We start from the raw sequence: 10782 nt of genomic DNA on the forward strand, positions 1-10782 counted from the left end.
GTGAGTGCTTTCCATGTGACACTGGTATTCAATTTTATTTATATAGCGCCAAAATAAATACAATCGTCTCAAGGTGTTTGGTAAATGGTATTCTGGTATTCAATTACATTTTATTTATATAGTGCCAAAAAACGATAAAATTGTCTCAAGGCGCTTTGGTATATGGCGCCTTGCAGTAGTGAAGGTGTTGTGGTGGCATTAAGGGGCACAAATAGGGGTGTCAAGAAAGTTGTTGAATGTCCCCCAAAGGGGAAATGTCCCACCAACCTGGAACAGTTTCACAGCCCTCCGTTCATATTTGATATAACAAGGACCACTTTTGGAGATAAAGAACCCACACCCTCAGGTGTGCTATCTACATCCCAGCTAAATGGTATTTAGGTAACCACAAAAAATGACAGGCTGGTACATTAAGCAATCAGCGTCAGTCAGGAAGACAGTAAAGACCACAATTTGGAAAATTGGAGGTGAGGAAAAACAGGCTACAATGTTGTTTTGACTTTGTCTCTGAAATTTACATTGCCTTGGTTTTGAATAATGATTCATGGACTTTTCATTTTGGTGGCACTGACCTATTCATAGACAAAATGGATTCCTTTTAAACATCAATTCCATGATTTGAGTGTGTTTTAACAGCATGGTGATCTATAGCGTGCTATACTGTACAAGCTGTTATGAAAAGCACCCCGTTTTCAGTAATGTTAAAAAATGTTCTAGGTGATATCAGCCAAATCCATTTCAAGAAAAAAACTGCATACTTAATCCGACTGCAAACAAACCTGAAAAATGATAAAAGTATCTGTAGACACAATAATCTTTCTGATGATGCAAATATAAACCATGAGGGTTGACTGACACGTTGGCTGGCCTTGGATCTACCACACGGCAACAGGATCACTCCCTGTGTAGAAGAGAGTCACAGTAGGGTTGTAACACACATGTAGGTAGAATGGCTCCTCTCTCCCCACTCTCCACAGTCTTACATTTCCTGTCATTATCTGACCACCGACATCTATCTATGGACATTTCCAAGATTCGGACAGATAGGGTCAAGACCCGCACAGACAAGCTCATAGACCCGTTGCCACACACACTTCAGTGAAGCTTTTCGAAGTTTGCTGCCCACAGTGCCTATTGTTGTCTTATGCAAAACATCAGAGTCTGGATAGGACAGACCGGGGGACTTATGCAAATTGCCTATCTATCTGCAGGTGCAGTATACTCAAAAGATGAACGTTCTTCCACTAACCTAGTTTGGGAAATGTCAACGTTTCTCTGTAGATGTAAGAGATAAAGTGGAATACACGTTCATTATCAAGGAAAGGATCAAGGAAAGCCTGGAAACAACCATTCGTTAGTTCAATAATCTCTGTGTTGTTACGGCACTGTCCAGGTAAGTGGCATCCTTTCTGAGCGCCTTCTAAAACATATATTACATTTATACCCTTTTCTCTTGCATACAATGTTAGAAGTGATAGCGCTTATTAAGTAGCTGGTTTATCATAAGTCCAAACTTGGAGTCTGAGAGCGATCAGACAGGCAAGAGATTGTGATGCTTGCTGAGTGGGGGACACCCTTCAAACTTATGAATATTACAACAGTGATTACTTGCGGGAGTTGATTTGAAAGTTTGACTCATTAGAATAACCTCATGATCATTTTACTGTGAGCTCTGTCTGAACTGCCTTGTGTCCACATAAAGTTGTGATCCTGTAGGAAAATCAGCTGCATTTATCATTACAGATATTAAGATGAGCACAGAGCATGTGGAGCAGTCAGAAACTCAGAATGAACAAGCTGGTAAGGCAGACACAACCCTTTGTTGTACTTTACACCTGAGAATCCTTTCATTTCATGTGTATATCAGTCAGTTTTTGTACACAGCTTTTATCACCTGCAAGGTGTTCTTATCCCACTTAGGGATATGCTCTGCTTCTGGAGTAAGTTTGCTTCAGTCAAATTTTAATTTTTGGATATAATCTATGTATAAGTATGTGTTCATGAGATGTATGTATTAATTGAATTGAATTGAACAACAGGAAGAACTTAAATGAAAACTTCTATAAATTACGTATTTTTCACAAGGCAGTTTGACATAGTGGTGTTTAATGTGAATCCTCACATCATGACAGATATTGTGAAAGAAAAAATAGTAATATCATTTTTATTATTATATCTTATATATTCTATATTATTTCTGTTAATGATTTCTGGAACATTGGCTAAGGAAGGAGGATTTGTGTGTGTTTCTGAACCTGGACTTTTTCTTTGTATAGTTTTGGCAAAAGCCGAGTCCAGGCTTGTTTCTAGATGATCCTACCTCTGTCAGAGATCAAAAGGCAAACCGTTTGACAAGTGTCACAACAGAATAGATCCGATGTTCTATTACACCAGCCATGGGCATGGCAGGAAAAGGGAAGATACGGATGAAGCACAGAGAACCTCAGTTGCTCAGTTTTATTGTCTTTTCTACCCGCTCAGTCTAACAGGATGTCCCTCTTTGTGTTTTTACTGAGCCAACCGTAGCCTCCAGCAATACTGAAACTTGAAATAGTCTTGCCACTTTCACATGAAACAGTTTTATTATAATTAGGTATTTGAAGAGAGCCTTGTGTCTGAAACTATGTTCACTTGTAGTTTGATGATTTTAGAGTGAATTTAGTATGCTTGTGACTTTTCAAATTAACTAAGCAAAGAATTTAAGATCCCCAGCCACCACTGACCTGCCCGAAAGCATCTATAAGTCTCATAAGGGTAGTGGAAAAAAAAATCCAGATTTTCTTTATGTTCTAGAGAAGATATTTTTTTGTTTACAAATCTAGTTCTGATAAAGTTTGTTTGGATTTTTTTTACAGAATTTATGTTCATTAACTCCTATCCAAGCAAACAAATCTTTGTAAGATCCACAAGCTTTTAATGATCACTTGATTTAAAGTTGTTCTATGTGATGATACTTCTTTGTTGACATTACCATAGACATTTTCTTTGAAAGTAATTCACAGAAACTTAAGTATAGAGTTTCCCATTCTGTTTTTTACCCAACAAAAAGGAATACAAAAACTTTTCGAGGATATGAAGTAGGGTGAGACACACTATTCTTAGCTATTTAAATTGACAGTATTACATAAATTAACATCATGTCAAACAAATTAAGTCATGACAAATATAGGTCATAATACAGAGTAGTGGATGACAGAGGGAGTGGTGGGGGGGGGGTCTACAAGCATTCAAATCCACAGCCCTTCAAGGGTTGCCAAGGATACGTGCTTATTTGCATCCAGTCCTAATTTCCATACTGGAAGTTAGACTCGGGAGAAGAAATATTTCCATACTGTGGGATGAACAAGCACAGTGCTCACCACAAACTCACAGTGTATTCATTTGAATTCCAAATGAGGAAAGATTACCTGGCATGGCCGGCCTCTGCATTCCTCCGTGATATATTTCATCATTGCATAATTTGTTAAACTTTTTTGATCTGTCTGTGTGACTTCATTGTGTCTTCCTGTCAATATTTCCTTACTCCATATGATTGAAAAATGATTTGGACATGATTTGTCGTGGTGTCCGTCAAGAAATATTTTTTTTTTAACATTTCAGACATTGAACAAAATGGTATTGACTTCACCAGACAAGTAAGTAGAGCCTTCAGCTGAACATTTTTAACTGTCTCTATATTATACATATGTTTCCTTTTAACTTAGCTGAGTTAGCCTTAGGGCTGTCATATTCCCCTTCAGCTGAACATTTTTAACTGTCTCTATAAGTGTGTTGCCTTTTAACTTAGCTGAGTTCGCCTTAGGGCTGTCATATTCCCCTCCAGATTCTAAGATAATGTTTCCCAGTAAGGTATAGATAATAGCTATCCCATTTAAAACACAAACAAAAAAAGAATAAATTGACCATGTGGTTAGTTAATGCTAAACTTAACTTATATCCACAGATTGTAAAACATTTACAGCACTTTTTTTCCAGTATGTGAGTTGTAGCGTGCTTGTATGTAGTATGCTCGTAACTTTGAAAAGGGCTTAGGAGGGTGTAGTGTAGTGTGCAGGAACTGGCCCCAGGCCTTAGGAAACATTTGCATACCCTGCCGCCTGAGGAGGGGGAAGGTGTGTGTATGTTTGTCAAAGCTTCCATCTTGTTTAACGAGTCTAGCAGCCAACTGATCAGGCGGAGCACACACACCTGAGGGCCATCACACACCACTCTGTCCACCTAATATTGACTTCCGATCAGTGCGTCCTGCTGATATGTAATACACTTTTCGAATTCGATGGTCCATCACGATTATTTTTCAGTGTGTGCCCATGTTGTTAGTGTGCCTAACATGATCTCACGATCTCACATCAATCATTAACCTGAACCAACCTCTCATGCCCAGATCAAAACAGAAGATCTGCATGACTCTCCCCATTCAGCTGCCTCACACAAGACATGCCACCTGCCTCAAGGCTCCTACATGTCAGGGGGGTCACTTACAGGAGTAAGGAACTACAACTTTACAACATTTCATGGCAATCCAGCATATGCAATCCCTTGACACAATTACAAATGAGATGTCAGACAAACTCAAGTCTGCCTCCGTGATTAGAATACTGAACATTTTCTTGTGTTTGTCACTATGCAGGACCTCCCCCCCCTACCTCCTCTCCCGCAGCTGCTTTTGATGTCCGGTTCCCATCTGTCATCATCTTCCTCCTTTCTCCTGTCTCAGGCACAATCTTCACACCAAGGTAAATGAGCATCTATGTGCAGGAAGACATGCCACTCTGTGTGGATGAGGGCATTTGTAAATTGCTCTAAGAGCATCTATGTGCAGGAAGACATGCCACTCTGTGTGGATGAGGGCATTTGTAAATTGCTCTAAGAGCATCTATGTGCAGGAAGACATGCCACTCTGTGTGGATGAGGGCATTTGTAAATTGCTCTAAGAGCATCTATGTGCAAGAAGACATGCCACTCTGTGTGGATGAGGGCATTTGTAGATTGATCGTAGAATTCCTCACCCTTATTTCAGTCTTTCTGAGTTGCACACTAAAGCTACGATTGTCTCAACAGCTTTACTACAGCCGAACCTCCTCTCGTTACCCTCCCAATCCCAGACTGGCCTAATGCAGCACCAGCCTGGCCTGGCCCTTACTCCACAGGTACACTTCACATACTCCTGCTCTCCAGAACACATGAAAGGTGTTAATAAAGAAATGCAATATTGTAACTGAACTAAACAATGGTGTCAATAATGACTAAAACATTTATACTTCCTGCAACAATATGCAGGAATGTACCACTTTTTGAGGTATGTTTGTATAGGCAACTAGTTTTGGATTTATCTTCAAATTCATTTTGATGGCATATGGTCATGTGAAGGACAGGTAAACTCTTTTCCAATAGCTGCCCAGGCTATGCACTGTGTATGTAGTTCTGTTGTCCAGGACAGACCACAATGCAAAAATGTAAGAAAAGATTTTATAGCACGGTATCACTCACTGTTTTTGGTGCAGAGTTTCTGCATGCCTTTTAGTTAGCTCGTGAGTTTTACACCGAAACTCATTACGGCTGCTTTAAGTGTTTGTTCGTGAAAAAGACATAAAAAACCTACATTCACGTTCTGGAATTTGCATCCGAGAACAGTTGTTAACTCACCAGCAACATTAAATGTTGATGCAGGATCTAAACGGACATCTAGGATTTTGCCTTGAGCTAAGCCATCTCAGGCCTATTTTAACTCCCTCTAAGTAAATGTTCCTTACCCCCCACAGGGGATGAGTCGCACAGGCCTGGCGGGACCCACAGTGGACGGGCATCTGGATATGTCCCACCTGCAGGTCCCCAAACACGTTGGCACCTCGCCGCAGGATGAACCCAATGACCTGGAGGAGCTGGAGCAGTTTGCCAAGTCCTTCAAGCAGAGGAGGATCAAACTGGGCTTCACGCAGGTGAAGGGCCACTTGGTTTCAGGGTCGCTTGAAAACAAAACACTTTAGGACAGATACATTACACTTAATGGTGTTTCTGGTTTCTAGTCATTCTGGTGCTTAATATGTTCTGTCTGAATAATATAGTAGGGGTCAATCCCTTATAATTTCAAACGAGGTGAAACAAGATAAATAGCTACTCTCAAATCCGCATTTAAATCACAGATACTGAAATGTACACGTATTTTACTGGAATGAAATATGTAAAACATAGGAAGAAGACTACTTTACATAATGTTTTCCAATCACCCTTTGATAGTCTGACCTTTATGACCCTGTCATGATTCGGTGTATGGATTTGCATTGCACTCGAGTGTTTCAGTCCGACTCTTTTCTCAACATGTGAGGATGCAATTGTTCGGACCATTGTTTATGGCCATTAGTCAGTTCCAGGTAGAAGCTGTAAACATGGAGATGCCTATGATTTTCTCACCGAGAGCTGACTTGTGGGGTTTTTCTTTTTCTCATTCTGTAGGGTGATGTGGGACTGGCCATGGGGAAACTATACGGGAATGACTTCAGCCAGACCACAATTTCACGCTTTGAGGCTCTGAACCTGAGCTTCAAGAACATGTGCAAGCTGAAGCCCCTGCTGGAGAAGTGGCTGAGTGACGCAGGTACATCTGTCTACTGTGTACCACAGATAAAGTCCTTACATTGGCAACCAACCATTTTCTAAAGGGATTCTACAATAAATGCAAGAGGATCAAGATTGTAGGGCACTTGCCATTTTGGGTATTTTTTTCTCTAATCTGATAAGCCATACAATGTTTGTTTAATGCCACTCTTTACAGCAGCTTTATAGTCACCTCTGTGTCTGAAATGATACTCCTTCAAATTTGTAATTTGTGTTTTCTCAGAGAACTCCCCCGCTGACACCATGTCCAACCAGCCTACACTACCCCAGCTAATGGAGGGCTACGGGAGGAAGAGAAAAAAGAGGACAAGTATTGAGACCAACATTAAACTCACCCTGGAGAAACGTTTCGGTGATGTGCGTGGAATTATTTTGAATGATTTGTTTGTTTGCTCTATAAGAGGTTGCCACTGTCCCTATAAATGTGAACTAACATGACATTGCAGAACCCCAAGCCTAACTCAGAGGAGATTGCGCTGATCTCAGAACAGCTGGCCATGGAGAAGGAGGTGGTGCGTGTCTGGTTCTGCAACCGCCGGCAGAAGGAGAAGAGAATCTTCTTGCCCGTGTCCTCTTCGCCCATAAAGCCACACAACTTCAACTCTAGAATAGTGAGTCTCTTTGAACTTCAAATGTCAGTGCTGCAATTATGCCCTACTCTGTCCCATGAGATCACCCATATTTATTTTATTTTCTTCCTGGTTCAGGCTGCCACCTCTAGGCCCTACAGTCCAACAGGGGGAGGTAAGTCTGGTCGTTCATTTCAGACCAAATAAGGCCAACTAATGCCTGTCAAACAAAAAGATAGAACGGTTTATCACGTCACAGGGCACACTATACAGGTGTACCACAGAACAGACCTGTGCCTTTCATGAATGGGTTAATATTATGGGTTTGTTTGTTCTGTCAATTCAGTTTCTTCCAGTTCCTCCCCCGGCAGCCCGGGCAGAGGGTCCTCTCCTAGCGGGCTCTCCTCCACTTCCAACCTGCTGACCTCACAGGGAGTCAACCAGTCCTTCGGGGTACAGTCTGCAGGGTACAGTCAATCGCCTTTTTAACGTTAGCAGTCACAATGCCATTTTCATCAAATTTACATCCGGCCACATCAAGCCGTGTTGTGACTCCAAACAGCCTTTTTGTGACACGCCTGATATCTTTTCAGGCCCTGGTATCGTACATGGAGTCATCCGTCTTATCATCACTAGAAGATAAAGCCAGCTGGGCCATCCAGAACCACTGGATCAGCTCCTGCGCTCAAACATGAAGGCCCTTTTTTCACTGATGTCAAATGGATTTTGGAGATGCATTGTAAATCTCACTTATGAAGGCCTTTGTTCGAAATGACTGAAGTTTGCAGGGACCACCCTGAGCAACCTGTTCACTGGAAAGTCTCCTGTTTCCTCTTCTCCTCCTCTGCTATGTGGTGAAATGTGCCATGTAAACGGGTTTAAGTTATGTGACAGTATGTGTGATTTAATTGAACTGGTTGCTCAAGGACATTCAAGTGTCCTCGCTACAGAGAAGAGGAGGACAGAAGAGTGAATAACCCCTCAAAGAAGGAGAGATCCAATAACACCAGTGTGTTTACATTATATGTTTTACTTTTTCTTTTGTTCTTGTACTTTATTATGTCAGTAGGAACATGCAAACACACCCCATATTTTGCAGATATATTTTTTGTACATATTTATGGCAAAAGTAGATGTGGACCTGCTAATTTATGGAAGTATGTGCCTTTCTATCTTTCAAAAGAATTTGAAATAATATTTCCTGAACTTAAAATGTGCGCTCATAAGAGAATTCATATGGAGTGCAAGCTAAAATAAATGTTTGTGGTTGTATCGTAATGTCTATTGGATTTTCATTTGATGTTAGTATGATAGCCATCTCAAATGTTCAATGCTAATACAAGAGCAACATGTTTGGATTTAATGTATTTACAACAGATGAAGGATTTAAAGGTACATTTGGCAGTGTTTTTCGTAAGAAAACAAGATGTAGTTGGCAGAACGTTTAGACTGATGGATAAGAACTGATATGGTAGAACAGTGTATGGCCAACAAAAAGTGCAGAAAAAAGTACGGTAGCTGCACAAGTTAAAATAAAAGAGATTGTCCTGAAGGCAGGTTTACACTTAATGTGTACCTAATGTGTTTTTAAATCCAAAATGAAGAATTAGGGACCTAAATCAGGCCTCAAGAGAGGTCACTATTGATTGAATACTTTTATATCTGCAAGGGACACAAATTTGTGCTACACCTTTACACCATTTGTAAAAAATAAATAAAAAATGCTGTATACTACGCCATTCATGTTGAGTGAAATGTGTGAAAATGCTTGTTACTGCCTTTATTCTTTATTTAAACTAAATAAAATTATAATTGTTGTTGTTGTTATATTTCTGTAATGTGTACTTAACAGTTCATTGGTCAACAGGATAACAGCGCAAATATTTACATTTAAGTCATGCATCATGAATAGAAGTATCAAGAAAATTCCAGTCACACATTCTCAAACAGGACACATTCTCAAACAACCAAGTCTCTTAAATTCAGTTCAACTGAACAAACAACGACGGGTGTGTAAAGAAAATGGTGAAAACTCAGGCCACCTTGCCAAACCTGTTTTGTGTCTACCTCTATTGACAGTGCCTGTTCACTGTGCTTATGACCTTGTTCCTGTTGTTCCAGTTTCATTTGTTCTCTAATATCATTTTACACCGTTATGTTCCAAAGACACTTAGTTTGACTCTCCTTGAGCGACTATGCTGACCACACTCCTCTTCGTTGGGGCACTTTTCACGCTCACCAATGCAGGTTTGTAAGATTTCATCATTAAATTGGATTTAATGGGTTTAACATTATCCCCCAATGTTTTTTTTTATGAGATACCATTAAGTATCCATTTAAACTACTGCAACATAAGAGTTCCAATGACTTCCCACAAGTCAGTGTTGTCACATATCTGTAGCTTCGATTGAGAATGGCATGACCCTTTTCTTCTGATCTTAAAACTGGTATCTGTTTGAATCACTAACATTTACTTAGAGTGATGATTGATGATTGATAATTGATGATTGATGATTGATGATTACATCATACTTAGAATTCACTGTGAGGGTCCTGAAGGAAGAGGACGGAGTTGTAACAGGAATATTCACAGACTCTCTGCTGTTGAGTCTGCCGCCATGTTCCCTGGAAGGACAGAATGTGAGTCTGGCATACAATGATAGCAACAACAAGAGCTGTAAGTACAAACATCACCTTGTAAAACCTACGCAAACTGTACATATTTGTACATTACTTAAAGTTCATATTTAAGTATTTATTATATGTGGCATTCCTTTTTTCGTCCCACAGGGATCTTGGAACACATATTTATAGTGCCCTCATGTGGGAACATGACAGGTACTGGGAGAGAAGGACACTTGGTCACAAGCAACATCGGATTATACAAAGTGTCTGATCTGGCTAGTGGAACTAACTATAGGTAATATTTCTTCTAGAGTATTCCAGGGAAACAAAGTATTTCATACTGCTTTAAAAGTGATTTGGTAAAATGTTTTCCCTTTGCCAGTTTCCAGTACCACACTGATTTAGAGAAGAGCAATGTTGTGACAGCTTCTACAAGATCAGGTGATTAATTTCAATACAGTTTTACTCCAATCATTTGTATTGTACTGGATAAGAGGTGTAATGGTCTTGGCATAATTTTAAAACAGTGTGATCTCTTATTTACAGCACAGGACTATAGTGGAATAGACACTGTTCTTCCAGCACGGAGTGGATCCATGATCGTCATTACTGTGATATTGTCTGTTGCCATGGCATTTCTGCTGGTGGCCCTTACTATCACCATTGTCTTATCAAATGATGAGGACTGAAGCAACGCTATTAATTTACACGAAAATAAATAGCCTTATTATAATATTGACATTTTTCCTATCCATGCATATCTACGCATGTGCCTATGCAAGTTAGAATTCAGGTGTCTGAGGTTGAATATTATGATGAATAAAAATGGTTACAGTTCAAGTGTCAGTCTCAATTTTGGCTCACAAATAACACCAGAAAGCAAACACCAGAACATCCCGAGACAAAGTTTAGGGAATGAAATTTAAAACAAAACAAGTGTTTGCCACCCAATAATCTTATACTTTCGTTTTCG

The 10782-nt window shown here is 40.0% G+C and overlaps 2 protein-coding genes across 2 annotated transcripts; both read left to right on the top strand.

Moving 5' to 3' along the window:
- Positions 1–1161: 1161 nt before the first annotated feature.
- Positions 1162–8918, top strand: pou2f3 (POU class 2 homeobox 3). The gene is made up of 13 exons (XM_031572795.2): positions 1162–1393; positions 1744–1800; positions 3601–3635; positions 4385–4486; positions 4631–4736; positions 5062–5150; positions 5763–5939; positions 6454–6595; positions 6839–6972; positions 7062–7226; positions 7323–7359; positions 7531–7651; positions 7778–8918. The coding sequence occupies exons 2-13, from the start codon at positions 1752–1754 to the stop codon at positions 7818–7820; spliced, it is 1200 nt and encodes a 399-aa protein (XP_031428655.1). The 5' UTR covers positions 1162–1393; positions 1744–1751; the 3' UTR covers positions 7821–8918.
- Positions 8919–9379: 461 nt separating this feature from the next.
- Positions 9380–10498, top strand: zgc:194948 (uncharacterized protein LOC796981 homolog). Its single transcript, XM_012821924.3, has 5 exons — positions 9380–9431; positions 9721–9861; positions 9975–10104; positions 10192–10250; positions 10356–10498. Exons 1-5 carry the CDS (start codon positions 9380–9382, stop codon positions 10496–10498), a joined length of 525 nt encoding a protein of 174 aa, XP_012677378.2.
- The last annotated feature ends 284 nt before the right edge of the window (positions 10499–10782 follow it).

Source organism: Clupea harengus, chromosome 8 (assembly GCF_900700415.2).
Source record: "Clupea harengus chromosome 8, Ch_v2.0.2, whole genome shotgun sequence".
NCBI classification, from domain to species: domain Eukaryota; kingdom Metazoa; phylum Chordata; class Actinopteri; order Clupeiformes; family Clupeidae; genus Clupea; species Clupea harengus.